Source organism: Osmerus mordax, chromosome 27 (genome assembly GCF_038355195.1).
Source record: "Osmerus mordax isolate fOsmMor3 chromosome 27, fOsmMor3.pri, whole genome shotgun sequence".
NCBI classification, from domain to species: Eukaryota; Metazoa; Chordata; class Actinopteri; order Osmeriformes; family Osmeridae; genus Osmerus; species Osmerus mordax.
In genome coordinates this window covers 8935648-8961801 of record NC_090076.1, presented here as the reverse complement: position 1 = coordinate 8961801, position 26154 = coordinate 8935648, and the positions used below count along the sequence as shown (strand labels likewise).

Sequence of the window (26154 nt, the reverse complement as noted above, 5' to 3'; positions counted from 1 at the left end):
CTGGCAACTGCCTGTACATCTGCCAAGAATGCACCGGACACACACACAAACACACACACACACACATTAATAACTAGACACTCGAAGTTACACATCCACGATACTGTTCTTCTTGGAAATCACATGGTTTCAAAGGACAGGTGTGGTTTGTGTGTGAGGACGTTTTTTGAGGTCCTTCCACACACACACACACACACACACAGACACACACACACACACTCCACCTATCTTACTTCAACACTCCTTGGCTGCTTGGCAGTAACATTCCTTGGTGACAGACAGTTAGATTGTTCCTGACCATTGACTTGCGCTCCGTGCTCTGTGAGCTCTGATTTCATAGTAGGAAACGTGAGCCGGGTCCTGGCGGGTTCACGGCTAGGGCAAGGAGGCACTGCGCACACAGGGGGCTTCCTATCTGTGTGTCACACAGCGCAGTCTACCCTGACACAGCTTTCAGCCCCTCTGTTGTCTGGAGCCCCCTCCCCACCGGCCGTGACCTCCCTCCCCAGGATGGGTGCATTCCAGCTGGGCACGGCGCCTGGGTGGTCTCCCCCCGTTTGGGCCCGGAGGACGGAAGGTAGAAAAATGCAGCGTGGGGGTTTTTTTGGGAGCGAGGAGGGGAGCACAATGTGAGCGTTGAGGACGGGCAGTATGGATGTGATCCTTACCTGCCGGTGACCCTCCGTGCTGTCATACCCCAGCCCTCCAGCCCTCCAGGAACCATCCCTCGCTTGTCTCCTGCGTGACAGGCAGACAGAGGGCCATGTCTGGGTGACCTGTCACCCAGATCGGACCGATAAGCCCCGTGGACGGGCCGACCCAGCAGTCACCCTCAGTATTAATTACCCTCTCTGCACTCCTGTCAGATCCAACCCTTGGATCAATCCTGAAGTCTTCACAAGACACAATTCAGACAACTGCGTATGTTACATACACTGTTTATTCGATGTTGATTCCTTCTGGCCACAAACAAGCCCACAAACAAATAAATACAAACACACACCAGAAGTTATGTACAGCATTAGATATATTACATTCTCATCTGTTCTCACAGGTAGAAAAACCACACAGTCCAGTGGTTTAGCTTTCATGTCCCACTTTTTATGACAAAAATCATATTTCACGGTTTTTCAGATATAAAAAAAGCGGTCCCACCCACATCTGAAAACAAACGTCCCTGGAAAAGTCCCACTTTCATGCAAAACCCAAATTCACACTGGGAGGATTCCCTGGATGATGAGGCCTTGATTTCTGAATCACTGGAGGTGACACCCAGGTAGAGGGGGGGGTGAGAGGCATGATGTGCCCAGGGAGGTGATGACCTGGGTGGGGTACGCCCCGGCGCTCAGGAGGTGACACCCAGGTAGAGGGGGGGGTGAGAGGCATGATGTGCCCAGGGAGGTGATGACCTGGGTGGGGTACGCCCCGGCGCTCAGGAGGTGACACCCAGGTAGAGGGGGGGGTGAGAGGCATGATGTGCCCAGGGAGGTGATGACCTGGGTGGGGTACGCCCCGGCGCTCAGGAGGTGACACCCAGGTAGAGGGGGGGGTGAGAGGCATGATGTGCCCAGGGAGGTGATGACCTGGGTGGGGTACGCCCCGGCGCTCAGGAGGTGACACCCAGGTAGAGGGGCGGGTGAGAGGCATGATGTGCCCAGGGAGGTGATGACCTGGGTGGGGTACGCCCCGGCGCTCAGGAGGTGACACCCAGGTAGAGGGGGGGGTGAGAGGCATGATGTGCCCAGGGAGGTGATGACCTGGGTGGGGTACGCCCCGGCGCTCAGGAGGTGACACCCAGGTAGAGGGGCGGGTGAGAGGCATGATGTGCCCAGGGAGGTGATGACCTGGGTGGGGTACGCCCCGGCGCTCAGGAGGTGACACCCAGGTAGAGGGGGGGGTGAGAGGCATGATGTGCCCAGGGAGGTGATGACCTGGGTGGGGTACGCCCCGGCGCTCAGGAGGTGACACCCAGGTAGAGGGGGGGGTGAGAGGCATGATGTGCCCAGGGAGGTGATGACCTGGGTGGGGTACGCCCCGGCGCTCAGGAGGTGACACCCAGGTAGAGGGGGGGGTGAGAGGCATGATGTGCCCAGGGAGGTGATGACCTGGGTGGGGTACGCCCCGGCGCTCAGGAGGTGACACCCAGGTAGAGGGGGGGGGTGAGAGGCATGATGTGCCCAGGGAGGTGATGACCTGGGTGGGGTACGCCCCGGCGCTCAGGAGGTGACACCCAGGTAGAGGGGGGGGTGAGAGGCATGATGTGCCCAGGGAGGTGATGACCTGGGTGGGGTACGCCCCGGCGCTCAGGAGGTGACACCCAGGTAGAGGGGGGGGTGAGAGGCATGATGTGCCCAGGGAGGTGATGACCTGGGTGGGGTACGCCCCGGCGCTCAGGAGGTGACACCCAGGTAGAGGGGGGGGTGAGAGGCATGATGTGCCCAGGGAGGTGATGACCTGGGTGGGGTACGCCCCGGCGCTCAGGAGGTGAAGTAGGAGTCCTGCATGGAGCAGAGACGGTCGATGGGAGTGAGCAGGGAGGAGTCCCCCAAAGAGAGACAGGAGCCGTCTCCTAGGTGACAGAAAGGGGCCACGTCCATGTCGTCATACAGCCCTCTGAAGCCTGTGGAGAACAGGAAGTGACATCAGTCGAAAGAGATCAAGGACAGGAACCAGACTTTCTGATCTCTTACTTGGCATGAAAGCAGAGCATGCCTGGTGGTGTGGGACACCGTTACCACTAGGGGGCACCCAACAGGCTTTTTGCAGGATGAATATTTTCCATGACGCTCTATCACTAGTGATGTTGTGTGGGTAAGAAGACACGCAACACCTTTTCAACACTAAGGTAGGACTGGGAAGACCAGACAGTTATTTCTGCAGTGCCCATTAAAGCCCAATCACGACTGTCCGGCAGCTGTTTGGAATGCCTGTTTGGAATGTTTACATATTCGTCTGTTTAGTTTAAAAATAAGTGTTATGGTAATGGTGAACATAGTGTGCAGGTGAACATGGTGTGCAGGTGAACATGGCGTGCAGGTGAACATGGTGTGCAGGTGAACATGGCATGCAGGTGAACATGGCGTGCAGGTGAACATGGCGTGCAGGTGAACATGGCGTGCAGGTGAACATGGCGTGCAGGTGAGCATGGCGTGCAGGTGAGCATGGCGTGCAGGTGAACATGGCGTGCAGGTGAACATGGCGTGCAGGTGAACATGGCGTGCAGGTGCACCGCGACGGGTGTTTTACCGTAAGGGTGCATGTGGTCTCCGGGCATCTGAGGGGGGGTGAGGCCCTGCTTGAAGGGGTCCAGGTCATAGTCCTGCTGCTCCAGGGTTGTGCCGCCAACCTGCTGCTGCTGGAGGCCGTGGTACGAGCCCAGGGGGTCCAGGTCAGAGGTCAGACTGCCACAGGAGGGCGCTGGCGGAGACGGGAAGGAGAGGGGAGTGGGTGTGACGGACATCTGAAGGTTCCATTACGTTGTGACTGTGTGTGTGTGTGTGTGTCGCTACCTGTGTGAAGCGTTGCGTGGTTCTGATGCTCCGGTCTTGAGGATTGTTGCTGTTGCTGCTGCCTTCTGGCCAGCTTCTTCATCTACCACGAAATAACACGCATTTCATACATAACAGGTCTTATATATACATTGTGTGTGGATATGCAGTCAAATTACATCTCATTCAACAACCTCTGCCCTTCCTAGCCGGTCAGTCGTTCGGACCACACAGTCTTCATAAAAACATGTGCACTCAATTGAAACGCATTAATTGTAGGGAAAGACAGGGTTGTCATTGAGGCTGGGAGGAAAACCACACACACACACACACACACACACACACGGTTGCTTTGTAAGGAAATACAGCCCTAATCAGCGGGGCATCTACAGGTGAGATGTCATCGGTTTCCTCGGCAAAGAGATAACCTGACTGATTTCCAGTTTGGCAGAGCTACCTGCCGCCGAAAGAGTCCCTTTCTCAATGGGACGTATGGAAGTTTCGGGATGGAAGGTGGGAAATGAGGGGTGGGGGCTGGGGGGTACAGGGAGGGGGGCAAGGGGGGATTCACGTTACCTTGGCTCTCTGGTTTTGGAACCAGACTTGGACGACTCGCACACTCAGGCCAGTCTCTGCTGCCAAGGTCTCCCTTACCTTGGCGGAGGAGGGTAGAGGGAGAGAGGGAGGGAGGGTGAGATTAAAACAGAGAAGGAAAAAGTTAACTGAAGGTGACCCCCAGGGTCTGTGCTGAATGGACCGTCAACAAAGTCTTCAGCTCATTCTAGAAAAACAGTCCCTGAAAAGATTTGGGCGGTTTGGTGTTGTGAGTGTGGACACGTGAGTGTGTCCGAGCGCCCCCACCTTCCTGCAGGGCTTTGAGGAGACCTCGAAGGAGGCTTTAAAGGCTCGTCTCTGCTGGGTGGTGAGGATGGTGCGCGGCCGCTTGGGGCGTTTGTGCTCGGGGTCCTCCGCCCCGCTGCGTCTGCTGGACGACTTCACGCTCTCCTCCAACTCCTCCTCTTCATCGTCGCTTTTACCTGCCGCGAGAACAGCACAACGAAAGGCAGAAAATGAGGACGCGCCAAAACGCACACACACACACAAACACACCAACACACACCATCCCACACACACACACACATACACACCGTACCTGAGTCTGAAGAGACGGGGCTGGCCAGCCCTTGGTCAAGGTCTCTGGCACACAGTAGCTGTCCTTCCCTGAGGACGCAGCGGTCTCCGGTCTGCAGCCTGCAGGCGCACACGCTGCAGGTGAAGCAGCGCAGGTGGAAGACGGCGGCCCCCGCCCTCAGCACCAGCTCTGCCGGGGAGATGGCCTCGGCGCAGCCTCGACAACGCGCCGCAAACAGTCTGCAGAGCACACAGGGAGGAGAGGGAGAGAGAGAGTTAGTGAAAACAGCTCCTCTCTCTCCCTCTCTCTCTCTCTCTCTCTCTCTCTCTCTCTCTGTCCAGTCACCTGACAGTTCGCCGTCAAGCTCTCCTCCCTCAGCAGCCCTTCGCATGTTCCCTTGGAGGCCTCGAACCAAGACGCTAGCCGGGTTTAGCTGTCAGTCAGTCACCCCCCTCTCCCCCCCTCCCCCCCTCTCCCCCCTCCAACCTCCCCAGACACTCAGACACATACCCCTAGAGTCGCGAGTGTGCGTCTTAGCGCCTGGCAACCAGGGCCAGTGGGGGCTAAGCCTGAGAGCCTCTGGCTGCCGTGTCCGAGGCCCCCTCCCCGGGGGGGGGGGGGGCCTCGGCAACCAGAGATTGAGGGGCTCCGCGGGCCGTGGCTCCAGCCCTGTGGGGGGGGGGGGGGGGAGGTTCAGGGTTCCCGGTGGGAGAGGCTGGGCTGCTGTTCCCGGGAATTATCCCCGGAATTATCCCTAAGTCTGCTTAACCAGGGTGGGACAAAAGCACAGCCGACCCCCTCGCGGAGGGTCCATTGTGTCCCTCTTTGGCACGGCGGCTTCGTGGGTCTGTCAGGCAGGATGGTGCGTCATCGCTCTGGGTGTGAGGGGGTGGGGGGGGTTCCCGATTTGATTAGGTCACCAGCGGAGTCGCCATAGATACGTGAGCTGGTGACTGCTCTCTTTAGCACAATGCTTGACGACTCACGTCTCAATGTTCCTAAAGATTGACAGACAAGCGCTGAAAAAGTCGAATAGTAAAACACTTTTCCGGAGGTGAACAGACAGCAGTGTGTTAGTATCAGCAACGTTTCTTTTCCTGTGAAGAACGGGATTCATTTCGGAAAAAAGGTTTCCAAATGCAAGTTGCAAGCAGGTGCAAGTTGTATATTGGGTAGACAGACACAAACAAACATTGAAATTAAGTAGAAAAAAAACGCCATTATGAATAGGTGTGAACGACAACATCCAGAAGCTTGGCATTGCTGGGAGATATTAGTGTTGCCGTGGGGTCGCCAGGGAAACCGTAGAGCTCATTCTAAGAAGCTCTGAAGAGTCAGACTGGATGGCTGACCAATCCAGACTGTCTGGCCGGCAGCATCCATGCTAGGCCGATGATCTTTCACATGGACGCAGGGAAGTCCATGGAATGTGCATTCCTCTGATAAAAATGCGTGCATCACAGTAGAGAATGTCAAAGAAAGTGTATCATGTACAGGTTAACACAACAATGTTTCACGGCGTTCTTTTTGAGATTGTTCGTTTGTGACGCAGTACCAAGTTGCAGACTCGATATATTATATACAAAATGTATATAATATATATTTTTTACATTTTTTACAGTCTCCTTGCTGCACTGTTGGTCACACTATAGGCTGTTCCCTCACCATAACGCCGTGCTTGCTAACACCTCACATGTAGAAGTCTGTTATAATGCTATCAGTGCTCATGGTAACACTAGCGGAACAGTCTAGTCAGCACATGGTCCCGCAGGTGAGAGTTTACCATGGTGATTCACAGGCTTGTTACTGCCCAGGCTGAGACAGGGGCCTCTCCTATGCAGGGGGAGTCGAGGTGGTTAATATTTAAACGTTTCCATTGACATTATCGGCGCAGAGTTCCTGCCAGGAAGAGTGGAACACTCAGAGAAAGAATCGGTCACGGTGAATTTAAACAACAAGGTAGAATGAGCCAGCCATCTATCTGGAGAGAGGAGCTTTCTCATGCAGCAGCATTTAGGTCAGAGTGTTGTGAGTCCAATGCACAGATGCACGCACACACACACACACTCGTGAACACACACTCCCACAGGTATACGCACACACCCTCACACAGACACACACACAGTATACTCATGTACACACAGGTATATGCACGTACCCACACGCACGCACGCACGCAGGATCATGCAGGTACACACGCACGCACGCGTTGGCCAGATTGATGTGTTGTTCCTGGGCTGGCTTCTAAACCTGACCTTTGCTGCAGTCTGCTGCTGGACATGTAGATGGATCCTGTTTCTAGATCAGGTGAACCTGGCGAACACACACAAACACAGCCCGCGGATCAGATAAGGACCTGAGGGTCAAGTGGACCGCTGATCTGACCGCTGATCTGACCACCCCATCTGCTGTCCAATCTATCAACCAACTGGACCGTTCAGTCCGTCTCCTCTCCCGTGACGATCCAGCCAATCAGACTCTCGATCTGTCCGTCAGCCCTCACCGCGGACACAATGGGCTGATCCTGGAGGAGGGGGTACAGAGAACGCTGCTGACCCCGTTTCGGATCTCTCTCAACTCTGAGACCGTAGCAGGCCAAGATGTGTGTGTGTGGGATGGAGAGGGCGAGAGAGAGGGAGAGAGAGAGAGAGAGAGAGAGAGAGAGAGAGAGAGAGAGAGAGAGAGAGAGAGAGAGAGAGAGAGAGAGAGAGAAAGAGAGAGAGAGAGGAGAGAGAGAGAGAGAGAGAGAGAGAGAGAGAGAGAGAGAGAGAGAGAGAGAGAGAGAGAGAGGGAAGAAGGAATAGAAAGAGAGTGGGGGGAGATGACAGGACCCTAACCCAGAACCCTGGACTGTACAGCAGGGGAACGTGGAGAGGGGGTGAAGAGATGGGGCCTGGCACCAGGCCTCCTGCTAATTGGTCAGGTCAGATATCTCACGGTCGGGTGGGCGCCCTCCCATTGCTCATCTTGGGTGGGGGGGAGGCTGTGTGTGTGTGTGTGTGGGGGGGGGGTACACCTGAGCGCGAGACCATCCAGCCAGATGCCATGGCACAGAATGCTACATCTCGTGTTGCCACCGTCCCCCCAAAAAAGTTCACGCCAAACCCCACGACTCTCCTGGTGGGTTCCCCCTCTAACATATGGCCCCCTCTGTCCTCCGTCCTCCGTCTCCCCCTCCTCATCAGACCCCCAATCTTCTGAGAGCCGGCCAGCCAGGCATTCCCCCTCGTCAACCCCATAGATTTTGTCCGCTTTCGAACAAAAATGCTGGAGACGTTACGTATGAGTTTTTCTTGTTTGTTTTTTTGTGAAGGAGAAAACATGGTGATCGAAAACGTGGTTAGGGCTGTTCTGGTGTGTTTTCCCTTCGCTGTGTTAGCCGCTGAGATAGTGTACCTGGGCACCGAAGTCTAATGAACTGAGTGGGAAATGTTTTCCTACCGCCGAGTGCTCACGATGTTTTCAGTCTCGCTGTTTGCTTGGCAGGTGACCATGACCAAATTGTTCATATAATGTGAGCTTTGAGAACATTTTCTGCTTGGCTCTAAGGTGAGAGTATTTAGATAGAAGTGTGTGTGTGTGTGTGTGTGTGTGAGGGAATGGAGTGTGTGTGTGTGTGTGTGTGTGTGAGGGAATGGGGTGAGGTGTGTGTGTGGGGGGGGGGTTCTATCTGACGATGCCATATGCTGTGCCCAGCTTGCCATTGCCACACCAATGGATCTTGAAAATGTAACACATTTTGACAATGTGTCAGTTGAGCTCTACCCCAGATCGTGCTCTGTCTGTATGTGGAGGTGTGAGTGTGTGTGTGTGTGTGTTTGTGTGTTCTCACATTCCAGGGCCCACAACGCCCCTTCCTCCTGCAGTCACCTTGTTCTCCAAGGTGCATTGTGTTACAATCCCTGGACTCATACACACAATCCTATACACAGAGACACACACACTCACAAATAAAGACACACACCACACGTACACTGACAAACTAGAAAATCGAAGAACTATCCCAATTTAAAATGACCTAGACAAACTGAAAAAAGCTGAAAATGTATTTAGTGTTTAAGTGTAAGTGAAAAAAATCTAAAATCTCTTTATCTGAAATTAAAGAAACCTATGAATCAATCACATACACATTTTATCCTTCATATGTACACATACACACACACACACACACACACACACACACACACATACACACACACACACAGCTAGTCAAGGGCAACAGGGACACAAGCTCTCAGACTTAAGTGGTTTGATGCGAATCAAATATCTGCCAGTGCAGCCTCAAATATTCATGCTACTAAATGCAATTCTTGACATGGAAGCAGGAATTGTCTGCAAAATGTTTCCTGTTCAATGTTCTCATGCTCATTCAATAAATCATTACCTGTGATGTATTGTAAATGTAATGGCATTCTAAAGTGATCACGTTACAATAAAATGCATCTGAATAACTGGGTTCGTAATTAGCTAAATAACTGGGTTTGTTTATTTTCTCTTTTACAATTGGACATCAAGCAGGTCACTTTGTCCAATCATAGTTTTCTGGCTTGACTAAGATGACATAACTAACTGACATTAACTAAATGTAGGCTCATACCAAATCAGATTTTTCATCTTAATTTTATATTCATAAAGATATCAAATGATCAAGCTTCAGAATTTTCTTTATATTATGGCCTATGTCAAAACATTATAAAATAGGTATTTTTATATTTAGTATGTTTCAGACAAGGAAAACTTACATTTAGAGATTCCGAATTAAGAGGCCTATTTGAGCATTGTTTCTGTGTGTCAGCTAATTTTGAAGCTGCCGAAATGTATTCAACGCAACAACAAAAAAAACTATAAGACAGTTCAACCAGCACTTACTTCGCATAGTCCAGCTTGCAATAGAGTTTCTTGTCTCGCAAAAAGCAAGAATTCTTTAACGGGTCACCGCAAGCCACGCAGCGCACGCACCGCTCGTGCCACAGCCCGTCGTTCACTCTGAGCAGGTATTTATCACGAATGAGACGGTGGCATCCCGCGCACACTGTCCTTTCTGTCAAGCCTGCAAGAGAATGTAATGATGGATTTAGGATTGGCCACTGTAAAACGAAAACACTAATATTACAAATAGAATATCAAATCATGTAAATGTCAAATTAAGTGAGAAAGTTTCATTCAATGTATTTTTTTTTTATATTATAGGCCTAAGAATGTGTAGTCTACAATGGGTAACTTTGACAAAAGGCTAACACTTTAAGAGCATCTACTATCTACCTACACGTTTTTTTTAAATATAACATGTAAAAACACGAATTTGTTAAGTTTGTGAAATCTAACTGCTCACAAAAATATTAATAATTGCAAAAGTCATTAAACAAAATTCTCTGCTCACCAAGTAAAGACGTAGGGTGTTCCACCATGGTTTTATCTAAGCAAAATTCTAAAAGGGGAAACAATGTTTTCATCTTTGCAAATAATGAGAACAAAAATGTACAATGTACAAATAATAAACAACTAAAGTTTTACATGGTCGTAAAGATCAAATTAATTTAGATCCGACGCAAAAATGGTTAGGTTCATTCATTCATCAAGGAACAGTTTAAATTCAGACAGTTCAGTGTTGTCTACCTGTAAGCAATCTTGATTAACGAGAATCAAACAATAGCCAACCTACCATTCAATTTGTTGAGTTGTTATGTTCAGTTCTGTATGAATTTATTTCCGATATTTTTGATAATAGATGATCGGACAAACAACAAGAGCACAGAGTGGCCAGGAGAACCGGAGATAATAACTTTCTCTGCTTCAGGCGGTCGATTCCAGTTCCTCCTCCGTGTGTAGTAGTTATTGAATAGGCCTATTTATCTATCAATTAACCCATTAGTCAGTGAGAGGGAGAGAGGGAGAGAGAGAGAGAGAGAGAGATAGATAGATCTGTGCCTACGGATACCTGCGCATTAAGAAGGAACGTCTTCTTCAATCCCTGTTCCCCTCGCCATCTCTCATGCCTCCCACACCCCCCGTGTCCTATAAAATACGGTTGAAAGAGTTGTCAACTGGACGCATACAACTTTTACTCACCTTTACTGGAAGATTAAAAGCTTAAAGTGAGATGCCTTTGATAAAATTAAGCCTTCAAATTGTCCCTCACAATTTTTTTTTTAATGCAAGGCAAAACACTTAGTATGCCTATGCTCATCAAGTTTCAATAAATTGCGTCTTTTTGGTGTTTGCATAATAGGCTGAAAATGCAAGAGGCATGCCATAGACTTAATTTAATGATCTAGACTAAACCTATGACTCAAATATTGTGAATCTCAAGCTAGCGCTCTTGAATCCTTCCACCAGGAGTGCTCTCGCCATCTACTGGTAACTGGAGTAAAACTGCATGGTATTCATTTGCTGTGTGCAAAAGGAAGCCACAAACGATATATAAACACGTGCATTTTAAATAATTTTATTCTGGCAAAATTCTAAAATGCATTTTAGAAATGTAGGGATGGTTTCCGTTTTATACAATTAATCTTTGAATAAAATATTTTTTTCATATTGCATTGGCTTGCTTTTATGGACACCTGAAATTATCTATTTACAAAAAAACATCTGTTAATTCTATTAGAATTCATTTTAACAGTTTACTTCTTTTAAACCTACCCACCCCCCTCCCTTAGAAACAAACCGACCCCCCAAAAATACAAATTTTGACATTAATAATAATTTGTGCTTGGTACAAAATATGTGTTCGTTTTACAACTTGAATCAAGTTTCATCTTTATATCAATTACATTGTGGGGGTATATACAGGGACAGGGGGACTCGTGTCATGTGATCTGGTGTGGCGCTTCAAGCATCTCCATGAGGAAGGTATCTATGGGCGTGTCTCCGATCAGCTTGAAGAAGAACAGGTGCTCCAGACATTTGAGCCCTATGGAGCGTAGCGCAGGGAGGCGGAGCAGCAGTTTGGCAAACCTGGAGGAACACAACAACAATGACATATTTGAATACATCCTCCCTAATAATTGAAAAGAAAAAGAAAGTCAGGGCTGTAGGTGTTCTGGTGTGGAGTGTTGGGGTTAGGGTGTTCTGGGGTGGAGTGTTGGGGTTAGGGTGTTCTGGTGTGGAGTGTTGGGGCTAGGTGTTCTGTTGTGGAGTGTTGGGGTTAGGGTGTTCTGGTGTGGAGTGTTGGGGCTAGGTGTTCTGGTGTAGAGTGTTGGGGCTAGGTGTTCTGGTGTGGAGTGTTGGGGTTAGGGTGTTCTGGTGTGGAGTGTTGGGGCTAGGTGTTCTGGTGTGGAGTGCTGGGGCTAGGTGTTCTGGTGTGGAGTGTTGGGGTTAGGGTGTTCTGGTGTGGAGTGTTGGGGTTAGGGTGTTCTGGTGTAGAGTGTTGGGGCTAGGTGTTCTGGTGTGGAGTGTTGGGGCTAGGTGTTCTGGTGTGGAGTGTTGGGGCTAGGTGTTCTGGTGTGGAGTGTTGGGGCTAGGTGTTCTGGGCATGTCTTGCGTACCTGCCGGGCTGGTCGGGGTACTTCTGTTTGGTGTATGATTCTAGTGAGGCGTAGACCTTCTCCCTCAGTCCCCTCTACCTCTGTGGGGTTGGACAAGCCCTTGGCATCTGCAGCCACAACAGAGTCCCAGTCAGACACACCGAATCACCTCTCGGTCACACAAGCAACATCTCAGATGAACCAGCAACGTTTAAAGGCTCCGATGAGACCATAAGTACGGTCATAGATGCTTTATTGGAAATGACAAATCATTCGTCTGAGACAACTGTGAGAATGTTTATTTCCTCCGAAACCACCTCCTCAGACCAACAATCATAACTGACAGGCCACATGCCGCGTTGATTAAACATGAAGGGTCATGAGTTGACAGCCATTACGATCCGTCACAGAAACGTCCTCTCGAGTGAGCGGAGAGCGTTATTTCCCCCGCGCTTCACAGCAGAGCCACGAGGAGTGGTGTGTGTGCGTGTGTGTGTGTGTGCGTGTGTGCGAGCATTCTCACCAGGGTTAAACAGGACGATGGCCCGCAGACAGCCCAGCTCAGTCTTGTCCATCTGCATGTCCTTCATCTTGGATACCAGCTCCGTCAGAACCCTGTCGGAGACAGGGGAACGCCCCATGAGCAAAACGACGACGACAAAAAACGACCAATCGACAAGGAGCAGCAGAACGAGGACAGCGGGCGGTGTTCGGCGCGGCGCTCGGGACGCTCACCTGTCAAAGATGGAGCCGACGCCGGCGCTGTGGGCGCTGCTTCTGTGGACGTGGAGCCCCGTGGCCAATAAGATCCCGTCTTTCACGGTGACCGAGCGGTGGGAGAAGGAGGCGATGAGCAGCTCGTTCCAACCTGGAAACAAACAAAACGGAAAAAATTGACGATTCTTCTTGTCTAAGAGAGAGTGTTTTGTGTCTGTGTGGTGTTTTCTTATTCTCCCCGGCCCTCGGGCTATGAGGGTTTGGCGCTTCATTAGAGCCACTGTGCTACTTTCTCTCTCCTTGATTTAGGCCTCCGTGTGAAATATCTAACCAGCAGAGGTCAGCCTTGGGTTGGCTGTGAATGAGGCTGACTGGGCCCTGGCAAAGAACCATGTTTGTCTCGAGTTACATTCAGTGTAGGAACGAGGTGCCAATTCAGATTCTATGATGCACACACCAAGGTGACGGAAATAGACTGCGTGCGTTCGTTTGTGGGCCTGTGTGTTTCCTGCGTGTGTGTGTGTGTGAGTACCCAGAAGTGTGTAAAGGTAAATGTGTTGTACAGTGTGTGTGTGTGTTTGTGTGAGAGTGATAACCTAGCAGAAAGGCATGTGTTGTAGTGTGTGTGTGTTTGACTATCCAGGGTTGTAGAAAGGCATGTGTTGGCGTGTGTGTGTGTGTGCGTGCGGTGTCGTACCTGCTCGTAGTAGGATGACCTGGTCGTCCAGGGGCAGCTCTGAGAAGTGGGGGATCCTTTTGGCCCACTCCACCAGGGTGAACAGCTGCTTGTCTGCTGCCTGGCAGATGTTGGTCACCGGGTCGTTGGTCTGGAGGGTGGAGAGGACGGGGGGGGTTAACACACTCATCTCCAGGAACACACGGGTAACCACAGCTCAACCACGTTTCAATGTACTGCTACGGTATGATGTGTTTACTGTATGTGTGTGTAAGTGTCCAGTGAATCGAATCAACCACTGAACTAATCAACCAATCAACCGTTATATCAACCAATCATTCAACAAATCGTTTAACCAATCAGCTACAGGGTGGTTAAAAGTGCGGATTCCTCAGAGATAGATTAAGCGTATAGCCGTAACTGAAAGGTTACAGTCAAAGAAATCACTGTTGAGTGGTGTACTGTGTGGACCATAGTGGGTGTTGGGTGGTGTTCTGTCTTGACTGTAGCAGGTGTTGGGTGGTGTACTGTGTGGACCATAGCGGGTTTTGGGTGGTGTTCTGTCTGAAGCGTCCGTACAGAGTTACCGGGGCTCCCCTCCGCGTACGACTCCATCTTGGGCTCCACGGCCAGCTCCGCGTCCAGGATCTTGTCCACGGGCATGTCCTCGTTGAAGCTGCTGGTGGACTCCACCTCGTTCTCCCCGCGCTCCTTCCCCCGCTGCCTCTCCTCCTGCACCGCTGCACAGGGGGGTCAAAGGGCAAAGGTTACGCTTCCTGTGGGTTACCCGCGATGCCACGCCAAAAAAAGTTGTTGAGACGAAAACGTTAAAAGTCTCGCAACTATCGACGCCATACGCAAACAGGATGAGTGGCGAGTGCCACAAAGCGCGCTGACACGCCGAGCGTAGACACTGCACACCCTTTCCCCCCCTCCCCCCTCCCCAGGCTCATGCACACACTTACACACACCTTCTCTCTTCATGCCCATGGCTAGGCACTTCTGATAACGACAGTACTGGCAGCGGTTCCTCTGTCGTTTGTCAATCAGGCACTCCTTGCTGTCTCGACACGTGTACGTGAGGTCCTTCCGGATGGTTCTTTTGAAGAAGCCTTTGCAGCCTTCGCAGCTGTACACGCCATAGTGCTTCCCTGTGTTAAAGAGTCGAAAGGTTGTGTTTACCATCTGGTATCAATTGTGGTTCACGATTGTTATTTGGCTGTGGTTCACTGTGGTTGAATACATGTTCACTCTCATTTTTTCTTTCTTTCTTTCTTTCTTTCTTTCTTTCTTTCCCTCCCTCCCTCCCTCCCTCCCTCCCTCCCTCCCTCTCTCCCTCTCCCTCTCCCTCTCCGTCGTTCTCCATCCCTCACTCATTCTGTCTTCATGTCGCTCTCTCTCCCTCACCCCTCTCTCTCTCTCTTTCTCTATCTCCCCATCTCCTTCTTCCCCTCTCTCTCTCTCTCTCTCGTTCTCCAGCGGGGTTCCAGGCGGTCTGCTGAATGTGGTGGTGGCGGGGCGTGGTGGCTGGGACGTGCTTACCTGAGGAGCGGTCTCCACAGATGGCGCAGATGTGTTTGGACATGCCTCCCGGGCTGGTGCACTGGTAGTTGATGTTCCCCATGGACTGCAGGCCCGGGGGGGGCTTGATGTCTTCTGAACTGCTGACACTGTTCATGGAGTTCATCTGGAGACCAACACACAGGGGGGGGGGGGAGGAGGGAGAGGGAGGGAGGGAGGGAGAGTAGAGAGGAGGGAGAGGAGAGGAGAAGAGAAGAGAGGGAGGGAGAGTAGAGAGGAGGGAGAGGAGAGGAGAAGAGAAGAGAGGGAGGGAGAGTAGAGAGGAGGGAGAGGAGAGGAGAAGAGAAGAGAAGAGAGGGAGGGAGAGTAGAGAGGAGGGAGAGGAGAGGAGAAGAGAAGAGAGGGAGGGAGAGTAGAGAGGAGGGAGAGGAGGGGGGAGAGGGGGGAGAGGAGAAGAGAGGGAGGGAGAGTAGAGAGGAGGGAGAGGAGGAGGGAGAGGAGGGAGAGGAGAAGAGAGGGAGGAAGAGAGAGGGGGTCAGATGGCTGAGCGGTTAGGGAGTTGGGCTAGTAGAAGGTTGTTGGTTCGATTCCCGGCCGTGCAAAATGACGTTGTGTCCTTGGGCAAGGCACTTCACCCTACTTCCCTCGGGGGGAATGTCCCTGTACTTACTGTAAGTCGCTCTGGATAAGAGCATCTGCTAAATGACTAAATGTAAATGTAAATGTAAAAGTAGAGAGGAGGGAGAGGAGGGGGGAGGGCGTGGAGGGGGGGAGGAGAAGAGAGGGAGGGAGAGGAGGGAGGGAGAGAGAGGGAGAGAGAGAGGGAGAGAGAGGAGGGACGGAGGAGAAGAGAGGGAGAGGAGGGGGGCAGGGAGAGAAGGGGGAGAAGAGTGAGTGAGTAAGTCGAGCTTCTTTCTCCCATTCCTCTATTTTCCCCTACTTGTCTTCTGCTTGTCGCTCCGTCGCTCCAAACTCCCACAGCGTTTTGTGGGTGTGTGGGATCACATGCTTGGATAAAGGGAGTGACTGTTTCTCCCAGTCATGCAGGTTTTTAATGTTTGCCGACAGGAGTGGGCGTGGAAGAGGGGCCGTCACTTTCCTGCAGTTGCACTTTGCAAACCAGCAGAGGGCGCTGTCGCGCATCTGGAACTTTCTAGGAAGTGCATAGACTTGGGATTTAGCGTAATGTTGAAAAACAATCCGCTTTATACTCGACCTAATGGCCATTCTAAAGACAAAGTACACAACTGAATAAACATTGATGTAATCATTTTTCAAACAGCTCCTGATTCCTGAATAAACATTTTCAAACGGGATCCTTATAGTGTCCTTATCAACCATTTGCACTTTGAACTCCTGCAATCATACACTGGATTTGGCCCTAACAGATCCATTAAAACACACATCATTGTTTGTTTTCTAATTGTGTACTGTATAAACATGTGTGGGTATCTACATGGGACAAACACCAGTGACCTACATCCAGTATTCTGTATATTTGATGTGTTGCCCAGTATATAGGACATCCTTTCCAGGGACTATGGGCTTTTCCTTTAGTTTATTAATGACCAGTACTCTGAACTGTATATCCCCTAATGGCTGTCTGAACTCAGATCTATCTTTCACCTCACAACTGAGGAAAAGGGGATGCAATTGCAGCACTCTCTCTCCCTCTCTCCCTCCTTGTCCCCCTCTCCTCCTCCTCCTCCTCTCTCCGTCTCTCCACCTCCCTGTCTGGACTATCCCAGAATATTGTCTCTCACTTCATCTCTCTCAGTCTTTCTCTCTCCCCCACTTTCACTCTCTCTCTCCAACTATGGCTGTATGTGCACCACTGGATGCCCTGAAGGCAGGCAGTCACAGTTAAATGAGCATTCGACTGCCTGTCCAGGCTGTCGCCAGTGAGTCAATGATGGGTGACCATTTCCCTTCAGCTCCCCCGCATGCCTTTCACATACAATTAACAGACCAACCGCATTGGTTTACAGGGATGCTGTGCTTCCTGGCATAGCCCTAACAACTCAAACATGCTAATCGTTCCTTAAGACTCAAAGCTGATTGGGTTAAGAGTTAACGACAACCCTATAAATATTGCATTTGCCAATCCGATGATGGTGCATTACTTCTATAAAACATATGAAAGCCACCTACGCTGTCATAGTCATCTTTCATCGCTCCCGCGACGGCCTGATCATTTTGACTCACACGTGGGAAACTGACTAACCATGGAAGCAAAATATTCATTAGGAGCTTCCTGCAAAGATGTGAGATGGTCCATGTAATGAAGTTTGACCGGTGCTGCGTGGCCGTGTCAGAGCGCCGCCCCTGGGGACCGCGCCGAGCTGCGCATTCGATCTATACTATCAACGGCGTAATGGATATCATCTCCTCCTCTCGCCCACAGCCCTGGGTCTGGTCCAGAACTGAGAGCATTGTGTTTGGCGGACTGTCAAAGCACAACCTTCTGTGCTTTTGTTGTTTTCTGAATAGGACGCTCAAAGAGAAAGAGAGGGGGTAAAAAAAGAAGAAAAAAAGCACTTGGATCTTGTCGTCTATTGTGGGAGGACAGTGAAAAGAAGGGCATTGTGGGAGTTGTTGTTTACTGTTTGTTTCTACCGCAAAGAGCCCCGAGAGGTCTCAAGGGGCTTTGCTATTGTTGTGAGTGACCTGTAACAACATTCAGAGAGGAAGGGGAAAAAGCAGGTTTCGCCCGGTTACCGCTCCATTAAATCTCTGATACTCGGCTAGGGCCGCTCGTCTTGGGCAGGGCTCTAGGTCTCCCTGCCCGATGGAGCGACGTAGCAGTCTCTCACTCGCTGCCGTTTAGGAGAAGTTTAAAGGTCATGTGGAGGGTAGGAGGGCGTCAGCGGCGCTAGGTGGTGTGTGCTTGAGTGGTGTGCGACGCTAATTGGACATGGTCAGCCTTAAGCCTCCTCTATTTTGGTTTTCAAGCAGGGCGAAGGCACATGACTAACGTGGAACAGGGATTGTGAAGGCTGAGAGGACAAGAGGCTAAATGTGGATTGACGGTCGTGAATCTAAAATACAAGTCTGTGCAATCTGTGGCAAATAGGGAGACAGATGACTGAGCGGTTAGGGAGTGGGGCTATTAATCAGAAGGTTGCCGGTTCGATTCCCGGCCGAGCCAAATTACGTTGTGTCCTTGGGCAAGGCACTTCACCCTACTTGCCTCGGGGGGAATGTCCCTGAACTTACTGTAAATCGCTCTGGATAAGAGCGTCTGCTAAATTACTAAATGTAAATAAAGCTGAAGTATCACAAAGTATATGCTTATTAAGTATTTTCCCGGATTGACAAACGATTTCCTCGGTTTCTTACCATGCAGTCTCTCACCGGCGGGCTGTTGAGCGCGCCGAAGTTCATCCCGGGTGTGGAGGGGAGCGAGATAGACGGCGAGCCCAGCGAGGACGTGATGACGGAGTACGGCGACGCCAGGCCGTTCATGGGGGAGCCCAGGGTGCTCATGGGGGACTGGAGAGGCCTGGACGTGCTGATGACAGAGGGATGTCCACCCGTGCCCATTGGCTGGTGGTGGGAGTGGGCTGTGTTCATTGGCCCTGAGGAGTCTGTGGGGGAGGAGCAGAGGGAAGGGGTGGTTGGCATCCAGACTGGGTTGCGTAGCAACAAACGATACACAAACAAGCACTCACAAGGCAGTTGATCGACAGTCTTTGACTTCAGAAAACTTGGAAAGAGGGCAAGATGTAGAAATAGCTAATAACATACCAAAGTGTCTAACCCTAATCCAAACCCTTTCAAATAAAGTTGAAAATCGAATCAAAACTGAAAGAAGAATTTAAATCTACCTGCAAAACACCGCATAATCTTCTTCTAGAGGGAGAAGGCTATATTCAGTAAAGGCCAAAAAATATTAGCAATTCCACATACACCCTTGCTGCCTCACATTAATGTCGATGTAGAATCCAGCAAACATTATTTTGGTCACAGTGTGCTGACTTGGTTGCGGGTCCATCGATGCAAACTGACAGGCTGGCATTTACATAGATGACCTACTTAGACGAGCTGTCAATCAATGAAGGAAGGGGTTGTGGGAGGAACACATGCACGTGGCTTACAGGATATTAATCATCACTAGGAATGGACACACTCCCAGAAACACACACACACACACAGGTCGTGGAAACAAGCACAAACCACACCAATACATTTATTTAAGCTTATACACACACACACACACAGGTCGTGGAAACAAGCACAAACCACACCAATACATTTACTTAAGCTTATACACACACACACACACACACACACACACACACACACACACACACACACACCTTAACACAGGCCTAAATGTCACATTCCTGTTTCTAATGCTAGGGGGTAGAACACCTGCAAGACCAAACCTCAGAGAGACCCCAGCACTGACACGCAACCCCCCCTACACACACACACACACACATACACACACTCTCTTCCTCACTTTCTCTTCATCTTCAGGACCATCAACACACAAAATCCTAGGGTTCGGACAAAAGTGGGACTTGGAATTATTTATAATCAGTCGAAAAAGAAAAAAAAATACAGAATAGAGCTTGAAGAAGTATAGGAACGTTGTGCGTCAATGACTTTGAAAGAGGGTTAGGAAAGCGAGTGGAATGTACCATCATCCAGGGACCGTCTGAATGGAACTGATTTCAGACACACACACACACAGCTGTTTGGCTGTTCCCTCTACTTTTGTATGCCAGAGGACAGATGTTGTGCAACTTCCTGTTCAGCACAAGAACTACAGCCTCCACCCCTCTCGTCTCCCTACCAGCCTTCCCAGGCAGACTAGACCACGACGAGGACTCACTGCAGCTCCACAAGCCAGACGTCCATACTTCAATGTGCCTCAACCATCTATATCGGAGTTGCGGAGTTGGACTCAAAGCTTAAGACCCGCCTCACATGTTCCCCTGTTGCCAGCGATTGGCCAACGCTCTCTCCAAGGCCAACAAAGATCAGAGCCAAGCCCAGAGCTGAAAGTCCCGATGGCCGCTGTTGAAACATCAGAACACGGCGCGGACACACGGTCAACTGGTGGGATTCCAACCAAAAGGAAGCCAGGCGGGGCTCGCATGCTCGGACACGGGAATGCGAGCGTGGCAGGATGCCAGGGAGCTCACCAGAGGAAGTACGATGAGGACAGAGTAGCCCTGGATCACGGGTCCTTGAACGACCCACCTCCACCGGCTGTTCCACATTTACACAGATCACTGCTCCACAAGGGTTTCTGGAGGCCTGTGTGTCTGTGTGTCTGCGTGTCTGTGTGTCTGCGTGTCTGTGTCTTTACAAACTGTTTTCATGCGCTGGTTTGTACACACTGTACCTTGCTGCAACATAAGCAGGACTTTAGTCCAGACTAGTCTTCTCTGCACTGGGGTGTTCGTTAGTGAGAAAACAAACTGGCGGCACCGCAACAGAGCACCTTTGACCCGAGCAGTCGCGACTCAAAGGTCACCTCTTGCTACATTCCCGACCAAGTTCAAAAGAGATCATATCGGTTTCCCAGGGCTGCAGAGATTAATCCCAGAAAGGTTAGCGATAGATAGAGCAGTGCTAGCGATGTATCAAAACACAGGAAAACCTCTGAGTACCCACAATGCAACACCCAACACGGACAGGAGACACAGAAAATGATGTAAGACCGAGAAAGTAGCTTACACAAGCACAGGCTTCACCTCGTCTTTCATTAACTCATGACCTACCCTTTAAATAAAACTGAAGTCGGCCCTAAACAAGACCGAGTTCTAAAACAACCTCATGAAAACACCTGTCTGCCTGACTCTCTGCCTGCATGTCTGCCTGTCTGTCTGTCTGTCTGTCTGCATGTCTGCATGTCTGTCTGCCTGTCTGCATGTCTGTCTGTCTGCATGTCTGCCTGCCTGCCTGCCTGTCTCTCTGTCTGTCTGCCTGCCTGCCTGCCTGCCTGCCTGCCTGCCTGCCTGCCTGTCTGCCTGTCTGCCTGTCTGTCTGTCTGTCTGTCTGCCTGTCTGCATGTCTGTCTGCCTGCCGGCCTGCCTGCCTGCCTGTCTGCCTGCCTGCCTGCCTGTCTGTATGCCTGTCTGTCTGTCTGTCTGCCTGTCTGAGCCTCCCACAGATGAGGACAGTATCTATATATTAATGATTTCAGCGGCCAGCAAATAATAACAACAACTGCCACAAACCTGTAAAATCCCTCATTGTTAAGTACAGGCCAGCGGAGGGTTGGAACCCCCAGTGTGAGGTAATTCAATAAGCCTGTGGCCCACTAACTAATAATATCAACTGTCTGGAGAGCAGACTAGAGGTGGGGGCTTCTCTGTGTGTGTGTGTGTGTGCGTGTGTGTGTGTGTGTGTGTGTGGAGGGTAAGATCAGCAACAGAACGACCTGGGCTTCAATATCTATTAGATTACCCCCTGACAGAGACAAGCAAATCCCTAACGCGGGCATCGATCGGCTGTGTGGCTGGTGTGTGTGAGACGGTGTGCGCGTGTGTGTGGTTTGTATGTGTGTGTGTGTGTGTGTTTACACACTGTGACAGAGATACACAACCATAAAGCATCCTAAAGCAATCCGGGAGAACAGATTGTGGACTCATTAGACAGAGGACATGTAATTAAGAAATGTCTTCACTGCCAAACCAACTCACTAACTACTTCTCTCTCTCTCTCTCTCTCTCTCACACACACACACATACAAACGTAGATGCACAAAAAACACAAACACTAAAACGCACACTGAAAAAACATTCATTCCTCTCTTAAAAGGTTGATGTCTGATCAATTGTGGCAGCAAATCCTCTTATCCCAGAGTAAGTATCTCCACCCTGACCAGCCAGCTGTCAAGAAGGTGGGGGGGCGAGGTACTGGGGGCCGGATGGGGGGGGGGGCGGGGGCGGAGGGAAAGAGGGATAGAGCAGGCGGTGTGTGAGGGTGAGGGGGGGGGGCAGGGTATTGTCCCACCCCGGGTCAGCTCCCCTCCCCATCCTCACATGATCACTGCGGTGTAATCTCCACCTCAGGCTGGAACATTAGATCATGACGAGGGAGAGGCGTGTTGCTACCCCATCTCTCCACAAGGCGCCCGACTTTCTCCAGAGGGTTTGGGAGACTTTTCTCCCCGGTCACGCAACATATTTACGTGACTTGCTACTACTGTTGGGGCTGAACTTGTGTCGGTACGAACCAATCTCAAAAGTCGACTAACAGCTAATGCAACAAAAGCAGTCTGTTCTTGTGTAATAGGCTTCTCTGTGATTTAAAAAAAATTGTATCACAATTTTCCAAGAGATCTTGCCTGCGCAATACACAAATAGGCTTGATAGAATAAACCTCACTGCCCCTAAACTGTGTCCAGCAGTAAACTTCTGTGTTACCCTCTAGTCAACTCTCGTGTCCCTCTCTCTGCTCTGTGAGTGTGCGTGTGCGTGTGTTTGTGTGTGTACTGTATGTCAACAGTCATGGGACAAGAAGATTTCCTTTACGTAGCAACTTTCTTGCAAAGAGAGGAAGTGCTATTTATCCTACGGACGAGGTCAACAATTCCTTTCCAAATTGAGGATGAACCTTTCACCGACTATTTCCACATGCTTGACAATATACACACACACACATACACACACACACACACTTTCCGAACAAAGACGAGATGTTGCTGTGAAAGTTTCAAAATAGGAAGTAGATGCAGGAGCATGTTGATACTGACACAGGCAGAAAAGACATAAAGGATGTTTAAGCTAACAGATGGTAAAAAAAAGAACAAGTTATAGTCAATCAACAACCACCAAGCAGACATGACCAAACGATTCACCGCGGACAAAACAACGTCGATGTGGAGGTCCAATGCCCAAAGTCCCCGTGTAGTTCTGTTGAGGGGCCTTCCTCCCCCTTCACACACCCCGCATTCTGCAAAAACGAAATTCCAGGTATGGAGGACAATACCGAGAAGATTGGAAAGTGGCCAACATCTCCTGTCCTTTCGCGGCGGTCTCCACAACGGCATCTCCAGTCGATCCCTGGTGTCCGACTGACCCCTGACCCCCAGCCAGAACATTTACATTTACATTTAGTCATTTAGCAGACGCTCTTATCCAGAGCGACTTACAGTAAGTACAGGGACATTCCCCCCGAGGCAAGTAGGGTGAAGTGCTTTGCCCAAGGACACAATGTCATTTTGCACGGCTGGGAATCGAACTGGCAACCTTCAGATTACTAGCCCGATTCCCTAACCGCTCAGCCACCTGACTCCCCCTGGCCTTCCTCTTTTCTCTCATTCCATCTTCGGAACGGGTGATTTTCATCACCTGTTAGAGGCCATGGTTTGCATCTATATATACACATATTATTTTTTGGTATCTCTTTACCAAGTCACCCGAGAGCATTAAAAGATTTAATCATGGCAACGTTACAACGAACCACCAGGCTCCAGACCTTTTCGACAAGAGCAGAGTCGTTTCAGGATTAACACCAGGCAGCGTATGACTAAACCAGGAGATCAGGCTGCCAGACAGATATCCGATGCTTTATCCTGGCCATTAAAATCCCATTAAATGTGTTCTAATGTACCGCTTTTATGGATGTGTTTTCAACAGTCTTTGGGTCGCTGGACAGGAACCAATCCTGTGCCTCGCTCAAGGCCAGCATAAAGAATGGTAGGAAGAACTGGTGGTATACTCAGATGAGTACTCACACAAATAGTAACACAAGTCAGAAGACACACACACACACACACTGTAACCCCCAGACTAACACACACATAAATCACACACAGTCTGGGTGGATAATGACTGTTGACAGCACGTGTGTGTGACACGGTTCAGGTCCACTCCACCTTTCCAAACACAGGAAGGGAAACCGCAGAGAGAGAGAGAGATGGAGGGATTCACAGTGATATATGACGGAGAGAAAACAGGGAGAGAGCAGGGGGGTGGGAGGAGAAGACAAAAATTGGAATTGAAAGGTGTTGATACATAGATAAAGACACAGAGGGAAGGAAAGAGCGAAGGAGTTCTTCCAGAGACAGGGCGGTGACAACAGAGCGGCACTGACAACCTCAGAGCCCAAAATGACGGGAGCTTTCAGCGGTACTTATTGCCACTACTACTGTACATCTGCTGCAACCAAAAGTACTAGTATGGGGGTCAAACAAGTTCTCCAATCCAGCCAGAGTCAAGATACTACAATTAGTTAACTTTCTTTTGAATCACACAAACCTGAATCTCGCTTAGAGAAAGCCAGTATACAGATGCAAAAAACAACCCTCGACATGCATAAGCCTCCAGCTAAGAATCCAGACATAAACCAGCATCAGAACGCGGAACGTGTCTCTCAACTACGCGACGCTCTACATATTTCATAAATCCGTCCCCACACACTGGCCTCTGGGTGGATCTACTCTCTGATGCAGCCCAGACGCTGTCCGCTCCGGGGCAAGTCGGAGTGTGACAGGAGCAGACCAGCACAATCCTCTGTCCCATGCTACTCACAGTGGCTGTAGCCAGGCTCCCTGCCTGGGCTTCCCACTGCTGTGGGTGATGCCATGGAGTGCCACATGGCTATGAAGGGCTCGACAGCCAGACCAGCTGTCTTGGGAGAGCCTCGCTAGAAGACGGACTGACGTGCGTGCAGCTCCAGCCGGCTAGGCGACGGTCCAGTGAGTGAGAGAGAGGGAGGGAGGGAGGGGGGAGGGAGGGGGAAGGAGGGGGGAGGGAGGAGGAGGCGGAGCCCGCGGCAGTGTCGTTTATGGGATTACCCCAGATTATCTTGTGATCAGTCCCCCGGAGGTACCGCTAGCTGCCGCAGATCAGCTTCTGTCCATCCCACCCCTCTCTCCCCGTCCCTCCCCCTCCCCTCTCTTCCCCTCCCCCCTCCCCCTCCACACACCCCTCTCTTCCCCCCCCCCTCCCCTCCACACACCCCTCTCTTCCCCTCCCCCTCCCCTCCACACACCCCTCTCTTCCCCTCCCCCTCCCCTCCACACACCCCTCTCTTCCCCTCCCCCTCCCCTCCACACACCCCTCTCTTCCCCTCCCCTCCCCCTCCCCTCCACACACCCCTCTCTTCCCCTCCCCTCCCCTCACACACCCCTCTCTTCCCTCCCCCTCCCCTCCACACACCCCTCTCTTCCCCTCCCCCTCCCCTCCACACACCCCTCTCTCCCCCTCCCCTCCACACACCCCTCTCTTCCCCTCCCCCCTCCCCTCCACACACCCCTCTCGTCCCCTCCCCCTCCCCTCTCTTCCCCCCCCCTCCCCTCCACACACCCCTCTCTCCCCCTCCCCTCCACACACCCCTCTCTTCCCCTCCCCCTCCCCTCCACACACCCTCTCTCCCCCTCCCCCTCCCTCCACACACCCCTCTCTCCCCCTCCCCTCCCCTCAACACACCCCTCTCTTCCCCTCCCCCTCCCCTCTCTTCCCCCCCCCCTCCCCTCCACACACCCCTCTCTCCCCCTCCCCTCCACACACCCCTCTCTTCCCCTCCCCTCCACACACCCCTCTCTCCCCCTCCCCTCCACACACCCCTCTCTTCCCCTCCCCCTCCCCTCTCTTCCCCCCCCCTCCCTCACACACCCCTCTCTCCCCCTCCCCTCCACACACCCCTCTCTTCCCCTCCCCCTCCCCTCCACACACCCCTCTCTTCCCCTCCCCCTCCCCTTCACACACCCCTCTCTTCCCCTCCCCCCTCCCCTCCACACACCCCTCTCTTCCCTCCCCTCCACACACCCCTCTCTTCCCCTCCCCCTCCCCTCCACACACCCCTCTCTCCCCCGTCCTCCACACACCCCTCTCTCCCCCTCCCCTCCACACACCCCTCTCTCCCCGTCCCTCCACACACCCCTCTCTCTCCCCCCCTCTCTCCCCTTCCCTCCACACACCCCTCTCCCCCCTCCCCCTGACCTCCACTTCCCCAAACCCCAAACCTCTCTATACACCCACGTCCCTTAACTCCACATCTCCCCATAGTCTCTCACTCTTCTCTCCTCCCCCCCCCCCCCTGGAGCGAGCCAGGGCTCTGGGTGTGGGTAAAACAATCTGAGCCACAGACACCTGTTGTGGCAGTGCGGAGGGTGTTTGTGGAGGTGGTGGTGGGGGGGGGGTAACACTTGAGGTAGTTTCTTATTTCTCCATGTTAAAAGGCTGAGGG

At 51.3% G+C, this 26154-nt stretch overlaps 2 protein-coding genes across 2 annotated transcripts; both read right to left on the bottom strand.

The window, feature by feature from the left end:
* Positions 1 to 2477: 2477 nt before the first annotated feature.
* Positions 2478 to 10028, bottom strand: lmx1a (LIM homeobox transcription factor 1, alpha). The gene is made up of 8 exons (XM_067230227.1): positions 10001 to 10028; positions 9490 to 9670; positions 4642 to 4859; positions 4350 to 4525; positions 4065 to 4142; positions 3510 to 3591; positions 3247 to 3417; positions 2478 to 2620 (listed from the first exon to the last, which is right to left on the bottom strand). Exons 1-8 carry the CDS (start codon positions 10026 to 10028, stop codon positions 2478 to 2480), a joined length of 1077 nt encoding a protein of 358 aa, XP_067086328.1.
* Positions 10029 to 11049: 1021 nt separating this feature from the next.
* On the bottom strand, positions 11050 to 24641 carry rxrgb (retinoid X receptor, gamma b). Its single transcript, XM_067230719.1, is given in 11 exon segments — positions 11050 to 11577; positions 12108 to 12178; positions 12180 to 12214; positions 12610 to 12701; positions 12822 to 12954; positions 13501 to 13630; positions 14059 to 14219; positions 14451 to 14630; positions 15022 to 15166; positions 18340 to 18587; positions 24495 to 24641. Coding segments are annotated over 11 exon segments (1410 nt in total). The 5' UTR covers positions 24562 to 24641; the 3' UTR covers positions 11050 to 11429.
* Between the last annotated feature and the right edge of the window lie 1513 nt (positions 24642 to 26154).